At 37.6% G+C, this 18692-nt stretch overlaps 1 protein-coding gene across 4 annotated transcripts in view; it reads right to left on the bottom strand.

The window, feature by feature from the left end:
• Positions 1 to 18692, bottom strand: part of LOC150085645 (fibroblast growth factor receptor 3-like) — a 509974-nt gene that overhangs the window by 307404 nt on the left and 183878 nt on the right. For 3 of the 4 annotated variants that reach the window (XM_090374150.1, XM_090374152.1, XM_090374151.1), the window contains 2 exons: positions 7318 to 7590; positions 4154 to 4246 (listed from right to left, as the gene is read on the bottom strand). In XM_090374150.1, the coding sequence (XP_090230276.1) occupies positions 4154 to 4246; positions 7318 to 7590 (366 nt within the window). The remainder of the gene's footprint in view (positions 1 to 4153; positions 4247 to 7317; positions 7591 to 18692) is intronic. The other variant, XM_090374153.1, reaches the window with a different exon arrangement.

Here is an 18692-nt window from a genome sequence, read left to right as displayed (position 1 = left end):
AATCCTGTCCAATTCCTCCTTAAATTTATTTAACCAATCAACTTCCATGACGACAGGTGGAAGTTTGTTCCAGCAATTAACCACCTGCTGGCTAAAGGCAAATTTCTGCACATCTTTTCTATATCTATCTTTTCTTAATTTGAATTTATGGTCCCTTGGTTCGTAATCTGAACAAGTGGAAGGATCCCATCAGAATTCAGCGTGCTCAACCCATTCAAGGCCTTATACACCTCAATCAGATCACCTCGCAGGTGCCTAGTCTCCAGCCATTGCAATTTGCAGAACTTAAGCCTCTCTTGGTAAGAGGATCCCTTCATTCCCCTCACCAATCTTGCTGCCCCTCTCTGTACACGCTCAAGCAAATCTACATCGTTCCTAAAATGAGGCCTCCAGACCTGTATGCAACACTCAAGGTGTGACCCGGCCATTGCCTTATACAGAGGGACAATCATCTCCTTCTCCCTGCTAGCAAAATTCCTATATATCATTGACAAAACCCCATGACCTGTCCTGGTAGCCTGTTTGCATTGCTCAGAAAACTTCATATCTAACTGCACAATTACTCCCATGTCTTTTTCATTTTCTAACACCTTAAGTGTAGTACCACACAGTTGGTACGTTTCTCCGGGATTGGATATATGCAGTACTTTGCATTTGTCAAGGTTAAACTTCATTTGCCACTTCTTAGCCCATCTGCCCAAATTTTCTAGATCCTGTTGCAGAAGCACACTGCCATTACTGTCATTAACAACCCTGCCAACCTTTGTATCATCTGCAAACTTCGACACAAGCCTGATGTACCTTCATCAATATCATTGATAAATATACAAAACAACAGTGGACCCAACACCGAACCCTGTGGGACTCCACTAATAACATTAGTCCACAAAGAGCAGCACCCATTGATTACCACCCTCTGTCTTCTCCCACTCAACCATCCTTTTATCCATTGTAGCAACTTACCCTTAATACCATTTTGCTCCTATTTGTACAATAGTCTTCCATGCACAATAGTGTCAAAAGCTTTCCTGAAATCCAAATATATGATATCAAAATTATTTTTTGCATCCAGTTCCTTTGTAACCACATCATAATATCCTATCAAATTTGTCAGACAAGACTTTCCCTTAACAAACCCATGCTGTGTTTGAATTATTGTTACAGTCTTGTCTAGATGATCCTGCGATGCATCTTTAACCAGTGACTCCATTATTTTACCCGGAACAGAAGTTAAATCAACTGGTCTGTAATTACTTGTGTCACCTTTCGATCCCCCTTTGTGAGTTGGGGATACATTTGCACATCTCCAGTCTGTGGGGACCTCCCCCGAGTCCAAAGATGCTCTCATAATTATGGCTAAGGGTTTGCTTAATTGTTTCGCCACCTTTAATATAACTGGATAGATCCCATCCACCCCAGGTGCCTTTCTTATGTCTAACTTCAACAATTTCTCCTCCTCTTTGCTCTCAGTTATTACAAAATCATTAAGCACCCTGCTACAATTTGATAACCTTCTGCCATTTCAAACTTTAATAACTCCTCATGTGTGAATGTAAATGCAAAATACTCATTGTTTGTTTGCTATCTGAGCAGGATCATCAACAGTCGAATATCAACATCGATATCAAGTCGACGAATCAGATTCATCCCCTTCCTTTTAGAGTTAATATATAAGTAAAGAAATTCTTGCTGTTTTTCTTAGCATCTTTTACCAAAGATGTCTCGTAATCTGCCTTCGCCTGCCTAACCTCCTTTGTGATCTGATTACAGACTAGCTTATATCTGCCATGGGCTTCTGAGTCGCTTGATAATTTATATGCATCCCATGCATTTTTCTTCTCTGTCACAAGTCTCATTAATTCATTTGATAACCATATAGGCCTAAACCTTGAACAATATTTCTTAATAGGTATGAAACTTTTAGTAGCTTCCACGATTAATTCCTTGAATGCTTCCCACTTAGAATTTATTGTTGGTAACATCGTCAGTTGATCCCACTGTATAGAATTTAAAAACTGTCTGAGACCATTGTGCTCACCTTTACGGAAACAAAAACCTTTTCCTTTACCCCTGATTTTAATTATATCTTTAAGTAAACCCCACATCAGTACACTGTTCACTGCTGATAGCCAGATCAAGAGTATTACCCTCTTTGACTGCCTCTCAAACATGCTGCTGCAGAAAACAATCATCCAATAAATCCACAAAAGTCATACTAGTGTGTGAGTGACCAACCCACAAGTTCCAGTCAATATTTGGGAAGTTAAAATCCCCCATTATAAGACATTCTGATTTACTAGCCTACTATTTCTCTGTACAACTGTTCATTGTACTCATTCGAGTCATTAGACCTATAACACACTCCTACTGTTATTTTTGCTTTCGCAGTGCTTATGTCACACTAAAGTGACTCAACAGTGAATTGTTCATCTATATCAACTGGATGCACTTCTTTTGATTTCATGTTTTTCTAAATTAACAGCATGACACCTCCCTTCCTATCCTGTCTATCCTTTCTGTACACATTGTTTTTCTAAATTAACAGCATGACACCTCCCTTCCTATCCTGTCTATCCTTTCTGTACACATTGTACTCCCCACATTCCAATTCTGCATTCCTAATATCAGTGTGACACCACGTCTCTACTATCCCAACAATATCCGCCTTTGATGGGTTGACCAACACTTCAAATTCATCAAATTTATTTACTATACTTCTAGCATTGGTATACATGCACCTATTCCAATTCCTAGTTACCCTGGCACATCCCATCTACCTACCTGTTTCACGATGACTGCCATCAGTCCCTGAAACCCCCAGCACCCCTAGCTCCAAGTTGCTACTTATTATAATAGAAGTTGTGCAAGAATCACCTTCACCTCTGCCTGTGGCTAGTTTTAACCTTTTAGTCTGCGAATCCCCACAAGCTAGCAGTCGTAAAACAATGGTGGTAAGTTACAAACGGTAAATCTACGGACACTAAGTATTAATTAACTTCCAAAATCTCGCTATCTAAATTCAGAATAAACCTAGGATCTTGACTAAGTCTATAAGCTACTTATAGAAAGTAATTTAATATAACAATTAAGTCAATAAAGCGACTAAATATAACTAAAAACTTCACGTTTGCCAGAGCTGCAAAACTTGTAAAACACATGGATCGGATACCCTTACTGATACTAAGTAATAACCTACAAAATCTGTATCGAAGTTAAAAATTAAACTAAGTATCGAAACTAGGAATGCAAAGCTACTCTAGAAAATAAGTTAATAAAACAGAAAAAAATTGTTAAAAAACTTCTATTTCCAGAGCATTAAAAACTTTGCCTGAACAAGGCTACTCTCATTCCCAAAATTGATGAAAACATGATCAGCAACTGCTTCAAACATGCTGGATTTATTGCCTTGAATGATGCAATGTGTGAATCTTCACATGCTTCTTCCTCTATTAATTGCAAACAACAGTCCAATAATAGGGAAGAAATATTTGAGCATGTGCATCATCACCTAAACTTACAGGAGAACTTAATCTTCAAAGATTACACAGAAGTGAATGCGAACATTGACTGTTTCAGGATATGCACGAATGAATATGAACTCAATGCAGCATAATGGAAAATTTTGAAATTGGTAGTTATGAAGATGAGGAACCTACTGTAGAAGTTTCAGTGAAAGATACTCATCAAAGAAGCTGTGAAAGTGAAATAATTGCTTTGTGCACCTCCACAATTCTCTTTTAAAACAAACTCTACTATTGAAACAGCATGTTTTGAGGGATTATTTTAAAGTATGAAGCAATTCTCTTGTTAGGTCGTGATAGGTATGGAGCCTATGTAGTGAAATTTACAATTTAATTGTAATCTTACTGCACTCTACAATCAATGCAAAATTTACAATCATAATTTTTTTTGTGTAATACTGTAGTACATATTATAAAAAAGATAAGATATTGTATTAGTAGAATTACATTAAATGTTCAAGCTTTTACTTGTTTTGTTGCTGATTTTATGAACGATCGAAATAACTTCCTTTCAACATAATGACCATTTTTCTCATTCCCTACAGGGTCGTTATATAGAGCTTTGACTGTATACATCATATTTTAAGCTTGCTTATTCACTCAGTTCTGTTAATAAAAGAAAATATACTCACATTTTTTCCCAGTTATAGCTTCAGATTTTCCAATGATTTCTGTTGAGGTTATGCTATCATTTGGCTGAGGTTCATCCAAAGATATATAAGGATCTGTCACAATAATAAACATTATTAAGAAATACATTACCTATGAAGTCATTTAACTACAGCAAAGCAAGTAAGTCATGTACATATAGAGCATAAAAGCATACCTACCAAATCTTCTGATTTAGTCAAGTTTTCCCAATACTCAAGTGGGTCTTTCAGCTTTCCAATAATTTTTTTTTTTTTTTTTTTTTTATTTACTTCCAATTTTTAACAAGGACTGTATTTTTTCAAACATGCAGATGTGTTATTTCTTAACTTTTATGCTGCACAGCTCACATTGTTTATGAATAGTGACCACAGTGCAGTATGCGTTTACAAAATTAAGTGAAAAAATATATAAGAACTTCACATATCATAGCTTTGACAGATATGTTTACATTTTTAGTTTTTATAACAAAAGATTTGTACTATCTTAATTCCAATGCTTTCTTTGTATGTGTGTGTGTAAATCACATCAACAATTCAGGTGTAGTTTAGCACTCATCATTGTTGCTGATTATCATGTTTTTCTTAAAAGAAGCATAGGTTAGTTAAAATATGCAAATGTTTTTGTTTTTCTTTAAAGGAATTTCTATGTGAAAGAAGATTATGTTATTATGCTTCTGTTAAGCGAAACAACAGCTGTGTTCTGTTATAATGAAGTTAATTTTTCCTCTCTTATTTGTTACCAAAAATTTCCCCCCTTTTGTATATTTCTTACTACAAAGTTAACCCTTTTTTTGTTTGAGTACTTCCCAGTTTCTTTGTTATGCCCACTTACTAAGGATTTATACAGAATCTTTCTACTTCTAATGTTCAATTATCAACTCCATTATAACAAAGCATAAAATGTATTGCTGAAATAATTTCCCACTGCTAGGAATTAGGCTAAAACCCAGTCCCAACACAAGTCTATAAGCAAAGAATTGTAACAACGTTACTCTAATACATTTTGCAGTTCTTCTCTCTTCTGCATGTTGTAGTTCCTCGTGCCAACCACCCTCTCCACACAAGAATAGCAATGGATAGACTATAGGGTCTCCATTCTAGTTTAGCAGTGATATAATTCTACAGCAGTCACCTGTGGGATTATTGTTATCATTAGCTATATGGTGAAAGGAAGCCTGAGGCTTGGCACACCCAGGGTCCTGGGCCTCAGGACCCTGGGTGTGCCAAGACCATACTCACCAGATATGAGTCCCTGGGGTTTATAAGCATATGTCTCTATGTGCAGGTAGTTCCCAGTCTTTCCTACAAATATTGCAGCAATCTCCGTTTTGGATGTAGGAGCATTATATCTTCTCTTATCTTATCTGAGTCTTCTATAAATACACGCAGACATTCATTGTTGGATTGACCTGGGTTATTTGATGCATTTGTTCATATGACTCAGCAAATGGGTTAACTTGTTGCAGCATCTCGTCCAATTGTTGCATTACTTCGTCCATACACCACTTTCATTGTTTTTTTGATTGATTTGATTGTTTTTCAAGCGGTTTTGTTGTTGCTTCAGCAGAATCTAAAATATAAAGTTGTCCATATCCTGGCTTATTTGCCTCATTTTGATATAGCGGTGAGAACAAATGGTTAATAAGGCCGCCATAGGTCAGGCACGTGGGTGCATAACTACACATGCCTTGATTGACCGGGGTTGAAGCCCATAACTGCTGAATACGGTGCTGTTTCTTGTATTATGTCTATCTTGTGAACTCCTCTGACCATTTGGTTGTCCCAGAGTATAAACAGAAAATTTATTTTAAATATAGCAGTGTATTCTAAAACAGTATGGGCCATTTCCAGGTGGTGATTTAATCTCTGTGCCCATTGATGTGATGTCATCGCTGAGTTGTACTCTTGTATATATTCTCTGTAGTTATTTGCTTCATATGAATCCCCTTGTAAGCAACTCTCGTACTAGAATAGGTGTCTCAGACAGTGGGAAAAGTGAAATTTTTACATCATGACAGCATTTAGTGTAACTATTCGATGTGTTTAATTCATGTCCCCAATACCTTGCACTGCAATACTCACAGATGTAACACATATGTTCTTCCACATTAATTACAGCTTGTTGATTATCCACATCCAGTACTTCTATTTGATTAGTCCTACGACATTTTGCCCATCTTCTCATTTCCAATCTTGCCTCTCTTTCTTCAATGTTTTCTGTCTTCATAGTCATAGAGTCTTCTTCTGGTCTCTTAGTCTATCATATCTCTCCTCTAATGTTTCATTAGCATTTATTCTACAGTTTCTTACACACTGTTCAGCCATTTTTACACTTCTTAAAACTTAAATTGATTATGTTGATAAGTTCAGCTTTTTTTCTGAGTAAAGACAGAAAAAATAAACAGTCAAAATAGCAGTTACCTTTCAGGCATAGCTTGCCTTTCCTCAGTTGAAAAATGTTAGTACAAAAATAAAGAATGCCCAGTATGGTGATCATTCGAGGTGAACCGCGAATGGGTGCTGGCAACAATTAGTAGTTGTTGCCAGTTGCTACTTGTTGGGCAGCATACTTAAGCATTTTATATATATAGATGGCAAGTGAATTCATTATTTAAGGCAAGAAAACATTAAGTTCATATGACTGGATATGAGACAATTAATATCAATTGTGCAACGCTCTGGCAACTGCCCTTATCTACTTTCTTATCTAGTTCTTGGTGTCATTCAGGTTAACACCAGCTCAGACGTTCTTTGGTCTGATGAAAAAGATGCTTATTTTTCTAAATATGCAACTTCTTACCTTGACAGAAAATTTTCTACATTTTATTTTCTCATAAGTTCTTTCTGAGTTGATTTAAGACCAAGTTTATTATTATTTTCCTCTGAAATTAATCACAGGTTGACTTACAAAATGAAAAATCAACCATTGTACATAAACTATTACAGGTTAATATGGTTAAGATAGTTTATATGCCTATCTTTGAGAGGAGAGTCCTAAGACCAACTCCAGCTTTCATAAACTTCAGGAAGGAAAAACACTTTCTGTATCACCAAATTATAACAAAAATATACATGAAGCATGAACAACTTTTCAAACTTAGGAAACCTAAAGGAAAATAATACTGACTTTGAGAGAGAGTGCTTACCTATAATCTTCACAGTAAAATTTTTCCAAAGCACGCCATATTCATTTGAAGCTTGACAAGCATAGATATCATCATCCTCATTTTCTACATTGCGAATGGTAAGGCTGTAGCGGGCCATCTTTACTCTAGGGAGTGTACTGGAAACGGGTTCATTATTTCGATACCACACTAAATATGGTTTTGGATGCCCATACACTGGACATCTCAGTTTAAGTTTCTGACCTCTTGGAATTTCTAAGTATGATGGTACTCTATCTAATAAGCGAGGTGGGGCTGCAATTAAGAATTAAAGTTATTCTTGTGTTTAAAAAAAAATAATAATAACAATAATTCATTTTAACCACCCATCCACACACCTTTCACATGCCAATTATTTGTTTTCATATGGCATTACAGCTTGTTGATTAATCGTTAATGTTGAAACTTCTTAATGTTTATATTCAGGCATGAATTTATATGCAGAAAATTACATAAGGAAACAAATACAGTTTCAATAACTTGCTTAGACAAGTAAAGATATGGCAGCAGTACAGCAAACGTTTAGACGGGAACTCACAATTGTCATAATTTTATCATCAAAATCTATGCACAACAACATAACTAGGATAACACAATGACTACAGACATAGATGCCACTCAGTGGTATTCCTAACATTTGGGTGGGGGGGTGCTAAAGAAGTGTGTGATATTTTGTTAGTTTCTTGTTTTTTTTTTTTTTCTGAAGTACACTTTCTAGCCCATAAAAATTATTTCTTTCTTCAGAATTGGCTAAATCATCTAGCTGTAATCATCATCATCATCATCAGCCATTTTCAATCCACTGCAGGATGAAGGCCTCTCCAGCAACTTTCCAGTTCCTTCTGTTTTGTGCAATGGCCATCCATTTACTACCCACAAACTCATGAATTCCATCAGTCCATCTCTGTTGTTGTCTTCCAGGTTTTCTTCTAGCTCCTCTTGGATACCATTCTGTTCTTTTCTTAGTCCATCTGTCATCATATCTTCGAGCTATGTGTCCTGCCCAAGACCATTTTAGTTCTTTAGTTTTGATAAGAATGTTCTTTACTTGAGTTTGCTGCCTAATCCATGTGTTTCTCTTCTTATCTAACAGTCTGATTCCCAATATAATTCATTCCATTCTTCGCTGTGTACTTCTCAGCTTCTCTTCCATTCTTTTGACGAGTGCCCAAGTTTCACTTCCATAAGTCATGGTGAAGAGTATACATTGGTTCATTATTTTACGTTTCAAACAAATTGCGATATTGCTCCTCAGTATGTGACTATATTTCCTGAATGCTATCCATCCAAAATCAATTCTTCTCTTGACTTCCAGCCATTCATCATAATTACAGTTGATGACTTGTCCCAGAAAAGTATATCACTCCACCTTTTCAATAACTGCTCCTCCAATTATTATATCCTTTTCTGTGGCATACTTGTTCATTCATCATTACTTTTGTTTTAGCCATATTCATCTTTAGTCCAAAATCCTTACTAAATCTGCATAACTAATTTAGATTTTCCTCTAGTTCTTGAATCATGGCTTATGACCACAATGTCATCTGCAAATCGTAAATGGTTTAGGTACTCTCCATTCACACTGACTCCTTTCTGCGACGAGGATAATCTTCTGAAAGCTTCTTCAAGGGCAGCAGTAAACTAGTAGTAGTAGTGGCGGCATGTGATGCAAGAAAGCAAGTGTATGAGCTTATGCAGCATCAGCAAAAAAAAAAAAAAAAAAAAACAACACACCATTCCCTCCAAATGCCTGTCCAGTTCCTCCTTAAATTTATTTAACCTATCACCTTCCACAATGACAGTTGGAAGTTTGTTCCAGCAATTAACCACCCGCTGGCTAAAGGAAAATTTCCGCACATCTATTGTACATCTGTCTTTTCTTAATTTGAATTTATGCCCCCTTAGGTTCATAATATGAACAAGTGGAAGGATCCCATCAGAATTCAGCGTGCTCAACCCATTCAAGGCCTTATACACCTCAATCAGATCACCACCCAGGTGCCTAGTCTCCAGCCACTGCAATTTACAGAACTTAAGCCTCTCTTTGTAAGAGGATTTCTTCATTCCCCTCACCAATCTTGTTGCCCTTCTCTGTACATGCTCAAGCAAATCTACATCCTTCTTAAAATGAGGCCTCCAGACATGTACGCAGTACTCAAGGCGCGGCCTGACCTCTGTATAAGCAATGGTCAGGCACGGCCTGACCATTGCTTATACAGAGGGACAATCACCTCCTTTTTCCTGCTAGCAAAATTCCTATATATCATTGACAAAACCCCATGACCTGCCCTAGCAGCCTGTCTGCATTGCTCAGAAAACTTCATATCTGACTGCAAAATTACTCCCAGGAGTTTTGGCGCATTATAGCCTTAGTTGCTAATGTGCCAATAAAACCCAACAACCAACCAACTCCCAGAGTCTTTTTCATTTTCTAACATCGTAAGTGTACTACCACCAAGTTGGTACGTTTCTCTGGGGTTACTTCTACCCATATGCAGTACTTTGCATTTGTCAAGGTTAAATTTCAGTTGCCACTTCTTAGCCCATCTGCCCAAATTATCTAGATCCTGTTGCAGTAGCACACTGCCATTACTGTCATTAACAACCCTGCCAACCTTTGTATCATCCTCAAACTTCGACACTAAGCTTGATATACCTTCATCAATATCATTGATAAATATACAAAACAACAGTGGACCCAAAACCGAACCCTGTGGAACTCCACTAATAACATTAGTCCACGAAGAGCAGCACCAATTAATTACCACCCTCTGTCTTCTCCCACTCAACCATCCTTTTATCCATTGTAGCAACTTACCCTTAATAGGAGATATAGTGTCTCCTTGTCGAACTCCTTTCTCAATTTTAAATTTACTATTGTCTCTGTCTAGCCTAATAAAGGAGGTAGCGTTCTCATATATTTTCTTTAAAATTATAATATATGGATAATCTATGCCTTGTCTTTCCAGTGCCGGAATAATTGCCTTATGCTGTATGGAGTCAAATGCCTCTTCATTATACACAAATGCCAGGCATAATGGTGTTTTATATTCATTTCCTTTCTCCATTAGCTGTGACATTACGAGAAGGTGATCTATAGTTGAGAATCCTGTCCTAAAGCCAGCTTGCTCTTTTGGTTGATTCTCATCAAGTATTCTTTCTAATCTGTTAGTAATGACCCTTGTGAACAACTTGTACATGCGGGATAACAAGTTAATTGGTTTATAATTTCCAATTTATGATTTATCTCCTTTCTTATGCAGAAAAACTATGATTGCATTATTCCACTCCTTAGCAATCACACCTTTTCTAATGCATTATGTGAAGAGTCTTGCCAGTTTTTGTGTCATGTCTCTTCCTCCCAATTTTAACAACTCCACAGTAACTTCATCTTCACCCGGGACTTTCTGATTCTTCATTTTCTTCCTCATCAGGAAGGATATCAGGTATGTTGTATGTGTTACAAATTTGCGATCCATCTTCCCCACTGCTGGCATCATTCCCTCGCTCCTTGTATAACTGTTTATAGTAGTCTTCTGCTATTTGAATTATGCCTTCTCTGCTATTTATAAGTACACCATCGCTATACTTCGGTTTCAGTATCATTTGTCTTTCTGTATTACTGCTCACCATGGCTGCTGATTTAAATCCTGTTTTCCCTTAATACTTGTTCTACTTTTCTTGTATTAAATCTTATGTCCTCTCTGAAACTCTTTCTAATAGCTTTGCATAACTCAGTGTACTCAATTTTTTCCTTGTCAGTGTTTATCTTGCTCTTCATTTGTCGTCTTCGGTTCATCATGACAAGTTTTTTCTCGACTAATTTTTTCTTCTTTGGATTTCATTTTACCTATAGGTTTCTTGGGTTTTATCACTTTCAGAAAGTTTTTGTAATATTCCTCATCGATATCTTGGTCCCAAGCAGTCTGCAGAAGCTCAAACTTGTTCTTAAGTTCCAGTACATACTGCTTTTTCTCCTCTTCTGTTATCTCAAAGGTCTTTGTATTATTTAATCGAACCAGTTTTTTCCTTTCTTTTCTTACATCTATATCAAGTGTGCATTTTACTATTCTGTGAACACTTCCAACATTTACCTTGTTCAGGACAGTAACGTCATTCACGATATACCTTCTGTTAGTGAGGATGAAGTAGATTTCATTAGTTCTTCATCCTTTGGGCTCTTCCATGTCCACTTTCTGTTCACCCGTTTCTTGAAAAAGTGTTCATTACTGACATTCCTTGAGATTCTGCAAATTCCACAAGTCTGTAATCATAGCTGTAATCATTGTGTGGCAAAAAAAAAAAAAAAAAAATTCATATTGTTTTTATCATGGTGGAAAGGGTATAGTCTCTTCAGACTGCTGCTGATGAGATATACAGGCTTCACTGTAAATACCGAACAGAATAAAAAAAATAATAATAATTATAAAAATAATTCGATTTATAATTTAATTTAAAAATGACTACAACTGTTATTAAAATCAATATTTAAAACTCTTTAACTAAAATGTTGTGAATGCAATTTTTATCTCCTTCAAACATTAGCACTAACTTCATTGGACAAATCACACACACCAGTCATTTGTTTCAGTTTAAATAATATACACTATTCCACAAACAAGGCAGACGTCAGACACTATTCCACAACAAACAGATCAGTCAGTTTGTTGTTGTTGTTGTTGTTGTTATTTGGTTTTTAGGAGCATTAGCAACTAAGGCCATATTGCTCCGGGATATGCGGTGGTCATTCCCTGACCTTTCCGCATCCTCCGTATTTGGTGGTGACGAGCTCAAACCCCAGTCTAATCAAGAAGCGTGTGCTACGCACTACTGCTCCTTCCCACCTGGCTACGGAGGCGCCCGTCAGTTTGTTACATTAGCATTAGTAGAGGCATTTGATGCAAGAAAGCAAGCTTATGCAGCATCAGCCAAAAAAAAAAAATTAATAAATAAATAAATAAAAAATAACCACTTCCACTTCACCCCTCTGTTCGTTCGAAATACCTGTCCAGCTGAGCCTTAAACTTATTTAGGCTATCAACTTCCACGACAAGGGATGGAAGTCTGTTCCACCAACCAACCACCCACTGGCTAAAGGCAAATTTCCGCACATCTATCCTACATCTGTCTTTCCTCAATTTGAATTTATGCCCTCTCAGATGATTATTCTGAGCAAGAGGAAGAATCCCATCAGCATTGAGCATACTCAAGCCATTCAAGGCTTTATACACCTCTATCAGATCACTTCGCTGGTGCCTAGTCTCCAGACACTGTAATTTGCAAAACTTAAGCCTTTCTTCGTAAGAGCACCCCTTTGTTCCATTCACTAATCTTGTTGCCCTTCTCTGTACTCGTTCCAGCAGCTCTACATCCTTCTTGAAATGAGGCCTCCAGGCCTGTATACAGTACTCTAGGTGTGGTCTGACCATTGCCTTATACAAGGGAATAATCACCTCCTTATTCCTGCTAGAAAAATTCCTATATATCATTGACAATACACTATGAGCTACTCTTGCAGCCCGTCTGCACTGCTCAGAGAACTTCATATCTGCCTGCACAACCACCCCCAGGTCCCTTTCATTCTCTACCACTGTCAGTGTAGTACCACAGAGTTGATACGTTGCTGTTTCCCATATGTAGTACTTTACATTTGTCAATGTTAAACTTCATTTGCCACCTCTCAGCCCATCTGCTCAACCTTTCCAGATCCTGTTGCAGCAGCATAGTGTCAGTAGTGTCCTTGACAACCCTGCCAACCTTCGTATCGTCTGCAAACTTGGACATTAAGCTTGATATACCATCATCAATATCATTTATAAATACAGAAAACAACAATGGACTCAACACTGAACCCTGAGGGACTCCACTAATAACATTAGTCCACGATGAGCAGTGTCCATTGATTCCCACTCTCTGTCTTCTCCCCCTCAACCACCCCTTTATGGCAAACGGCAAAGTATAACTGCTGCATTCAGTCGGTCTAACTGAATGCAGCAGTTATACAGCTGAATTATGTGCAATCAAGCTTGCCTTAGAAAACATTCTCCATTTGACCATCTAAAAAAGTGTAATATATACTGACTCACAGAGTTCACTTTCAGCCTTGCAAAATTCCTCCTCACCAATGCATCTCTTAATAAAATCTATAAAAACTCAGCTGATGCATATCCATGATCACAAGCAAGTAGTCATCTTTTGCTGGATCCTAGGACACACAGGGATATCAGGGAATAAAAAAGCAGACTATGCAGCCAAACATTCATTCAACATAGCATCGCCAGATTACTATGTACGTTCCATATATGGACTACAGATCCCATATAAGAAATACATGTAAGGAACAATGGACACTTCTGTGGCAAGCTCAACTGAATAACAAGCTCCGTGAAATAAAACATAAACCACAGTTATGGGTCTCTAGTTTTTGCGTAAACAGAAAGGAAGAAGTCATCCTGTCCAAAACACAAATCGGGCACATCCAAAACACAAATCGGGCACAGTCAGCTCACTCACTCACATTTTTCTACTTACAGGAAATGATCCTCCGCAGTGTACGCACTGCAACTCTGTTCTCACAATAAAGCACATGCTCGTTGAATGCATCTTATACACTCAAGCCCGAAAAGCGTCATTCAGTATTCTTAAAGAATCTTTTATCCTCTGCCAACTCAAGGTAATGATGCAAATCTACTGGTATTTTTCTGCTGTTTAAAATGGATACATCTGTATAATTGTTTCTAACTGTTCTTGCAGACACCGTGTAACCTTCATGTCATTTATAGGTGCAATATGGCCTAAGCAGTCCTTGCGTCAGAAATAACCATACCAATACCAAATTGTGGTATTGGTATGTTGCAGAAATGTTTGAAATGCATTTGTTAGATGGGATTTATATCTCTGTGAATGAAATCCAATAAAAAGACTCAACCTGATATACCTAATTGCCATAAATAGTTTCTCAAAGGGTAAAATGCATAATTAATGGAAATATGAGAAATCATGCAAATAGCAATCATGACAACCAAACGTACATTTTATTGCATTTATGTGTATAAACTGAAATGACAGTTAACATAATAGTATTATGTACTGTAAATCAGCAAAATAAGTCCTCAATATTTTGTTGTTCCTCTCGAGCTGCAATTACAGCCTTGCAACGATCTGGCATAGAGTTAATCAACTTCTGGATATATGGTTGCCCAATTTCGTGGTACCACACCCTTAGAATTCTCTCCCTCAGCTGAATCTTACTTGTTGGCTTCTTCTGAGCAATTTTAGACAAGTACAGATTTGAACCCAATTTTCAATATGGTTCAAATCTGTACTGTTGCCAGGCCAGTCGAACACTGTAATGCCAGCATTTCTGAGGTATGACTGTACCTTAAGAGAGAAAATTGAGGGAAATCATTGGTGTAAGTATGTTTTAAGAACTGTGTGACAAGAAGACAAATTCACAATTAAATATAAATATGATAAAAGTTACCGGATTTAAGTTAGCCGGAGTAGCACATACGAAAAGAAACATAAAAGGTAGAAAAAACGCATGTTACTGTACTGTAAAAACTGATATGTATTTCGTAGCTTTGGTTATTACAGTTGACGTTCATTGGTGCCGATCACTTCACCGCTTCTCGCATTCTGTCTTTCTCCATTATTGTGTTCACCGTTGCCACTAACAAATCTGAATTCGATGCGATACTTGTTAATTTTTGACCATTTTCATACATGCTTATTAGTTTAATTTTCTGATCCAAATTAATCACTTTCCTTTTGTTGGTAGATGCACTACTACTGCTGACACTTATTCTCTTAGTCAGCACCATGATAATGATAGAAATTAAATTTTCTGAGTGATAATCTTCACAAGGTTATCAACCCCACACAAGCTCACATTTTACTAAAGCACATTTCTGAAGGTCACTGCCAAAATACAATAAAAACAATTTGTACTTTCTGAGTTATTGGGCTTGTCTGTAGTGTAACCAATTATAAATGGGTAGTAAACTCGATCTTATTGCATTTGCTATAGTACAGATAGCCGGAATTCTGCGGCTTTTACATTATTATGGTGAAATGCATGTCCCCCTTCACTGAAATCTTCAGCCATATAAGTCCGAATCTACATAAGATGGGGATTTACAGTATCGAAAAATGTTCAGCAACCAACATAAAATTAGGTGCGTCCGTAGCCAGGAGCAGCAGGCATAGCACACACTTCTTGATTAAACCAGGGTTCGAGCCCATGAGCCACCAAATATGTAAAGGTCAGGGAATGACCACCGCATATCCCCAGAGCAATATGGCCTTAGTTGCTAATGCTCCTAAAAACCAAATAACAACTATTACGTAAAATGTATGGCAATAGAAATAAACGAAAAAAAACCTACCACACGCTACTCGCATGTCCAATACGCATATAAATGAGTGTCCAACATGCACTGCTCGTGTATTGAACACGCATTTATGTTTTACATCAAAATTTTGAATAATTTCAAGTTTTTGTTTAATTGAAAGCACAGCTCTTGCGTTTGCCCATCATTTTCGCAATTTCTAAACAAAAAAAAGTTACTATAAAAAAAAAAAAATTCTGACATAAATAAAGAAACAATTTGTCGTTTTGTGGTGCAACGGAACAACAACCGACGCGATGCACTAAATCAAACTAAATATTTGGTCGGTTTTTTTGAACGGAGGGTGTGAAAACAGTGGAGATTGCAAGATAATAGGTACTTGCTTGTTTATATTTTTTATATATTTGTTTAACATATTCTAGTTATTACTTGAATTTTATGATTTCTGGTTGATTTTTTTTTTTTTTTTTTGGGAGTCTTGAAGTGTCCGGGTTAATCCGATCCGGGTAAATAGAGAGTCTGCTGTATTTTCAAAATTCACATTTCATGCAGTTTACATGTGTTTTTTTTTTTTTTTTTTTTTTTTTTTTTAAGGAGCATTAGCAACTAAGGCCATATTGTTCCAGGAAATGCGGTGGTCATTCCCTGACCTTTCCGCATCCTCCATATTTGGTGGTGATGGGCTCGAACCCCAGTGTAATCAAGAAGCGTATGCTACGCACTACTGCTCCTTCCCACCTGGCTACGGAGGCGCCGTTTACATGTGTGTGTCTGTATATACATATATACAGGGTGATTCACTACCAGTGCGACAAACTTGCAGGAGGTGTAGGGGGCACAAAGACGAATCGGAATCACATAGCATTGCAGGGTCTGAAATGCCTTCATCATGTGGTAGAGGACGTTGAATGGGAGGTCGCGTGAACAGCGATCCACCTGGAAGTCAGCATTTGCGAACTGGTTCCCGAGGCAGTAGGATGGACGAGTATTCAAATGTTGAACTGGCCGATATGCACCTCACGTATGGAGCTGTGGACTGTAATGGGCGCGCCGCTCTGCGCTTGTACCAGGAACGTTTCCCGCACAGGTGTGCTCCTCATCATACGATTTTCGCACGTTTGCACAGAAGGTTAAGTGAGACTGGTTGTTTCACGAGAGGTACCATGAATCGAGAGTGATCGACAAGGATGCCAGACAATGAGGAGAATGTCCTACGTCTTGCAGAAGGCAATCCGAGTACGAGTACTCGAGCGATAGGCCAATGATTGGGTATTTCCCAATCCACTGTATGGAGGATACTGTCAACGAACCAAATGAGTTCATACCATCTGCAACACGTCCAATCATTGGAGCCTGCGGATTATCCACTCCGGAGGACTTTTGCTACTTGGTTTCTTCAACAGAAACGATTCACAAATGCTGACTTCCAGCGGGATCGCTGTTCACGCGACCTCCCGTTCAACGTCCTCTACCGCATGACGAAGGCATTTCGAACACTGCAATGCTATGTGATTCCGATTTGTCTTTGTGCCCCCCCCCACACCTCCTGCAAGTTTGCCGCACTGGTAGTGAATCACCCTGTATGTATACACAGACCCACATATATATATATATATATATATATATATATATATATATACACACACACACACACACACACAAATACATATACAGTGGATTCCTGTTATTTGGGCCACCGGTTAATCGGGGCAGCCATTTATTTGGGGCAAATCTTAAAAAACAGAACCTAATCGAGAAAATAGCCAGGATTTACTTCGCTTAACTGGGACAAAATGCCGTTTAATCGGGGCAGAAGACCGCAGCACTGAAGATTACCCTACGATTGTCCCCAACCGTACCACGTAGTTCAGTCGAATTTCTGGAGGTCACAACCATAAAACAATAAAAACAATTAGCAGTCACCTGTTTATTGGGCTTCTGTGTTAGTGAAATCTATCATAAACTGATAGTAAACTCGATCTTATTGAATTTGTAATAATACTGACAGCTGGAATTCTGTGGGTTATTATGATGAAATGTGTTTACACTTCTATGGAATCTTCAATCATATAAAAAAAAAATAATTTTCAGGCTCTTCTCTTCATAACTATTTTTAAAGCTTCGTAATTTGTTACTCTGTTCTCACTTGAGCATATCGTGTTACTTGCAATTTGTGTGTGCACGCGCGGTGTTCTTTGTTATTGATTGCTTATCTTTTTACTGTTTTAAATATTAACCCCAACCCACAAATGACATTGAACAGAAATTACAACTAGTTTAGTTAGTATGTACATATTACAGTACGTATTAATTATTCCGATTATCACGTATATTCTTCCGAATTTCATGTATCATTTAATTTTTTAATTGGTAAGGTAATAAAGGGTAAATTTTTACTTAATATATCTTTACTTTTATAGCCTATGGATAATATTCCTCCTATTTTCGCTAATTAGAATCGCTGTTTAATAGAATTAAAATTCAATTCACAAACGTGATCACAATGACCGGTGCTTATTACACATCGTATAGTGACGGTACTTTACCATGGTGACTGTATCGTACAGTAAACCAATTGTAAAGGAGGGGGGGCGAGTACATTGTATTTTTAACTCTTTACGTGAAAATTTGGATAATTGGGGCAGCCACTTAATCGGGCCAAAATGCACTAGTCCCGATATGTCCCAAATAACCGGAATCAACTGTATATGTATACACAGACCCACATATACAGGGTGTCTCAAAAATATTGGTACAAACGTTGAGGGGAGGTAGGTAACATCTAAAGGAATGTGAATCTAAAGGAATGTGCATAGGAACCCATAACCAGAAACGTCACCGCAAGTCAATAGACAGCGCGATAGACTCCACACGAAGAGCATGCTTCGATATACAACCTGTGAGCTGGCAGACATGCACCTAGTGTATGGATTAGCAGAGGCCAATGGATGAGCCGCTCAACGAATTTATGGAGAACGCTTCCCAGACAGACATGTACCAAACCAC

This window comes from Mastigoproctus giganteus, chromosome 5 (assembly GCF_048544385.1).
Source record: "Mastigoproctus giganteus isolate SK-2022 chromosome 5, ASM4854438v1, whole genome shotgun sequence".
Lineage (NCBI taxonomy): Eukaryota > Metazoa > Arthropoda > Arachnida > Uropygi > Thelyphonidae > Mastigoproctus > Mastigoproctus giganteus.
This window is presented reverse-complemented; position numbering and strand designations above follow the sequence as displayed.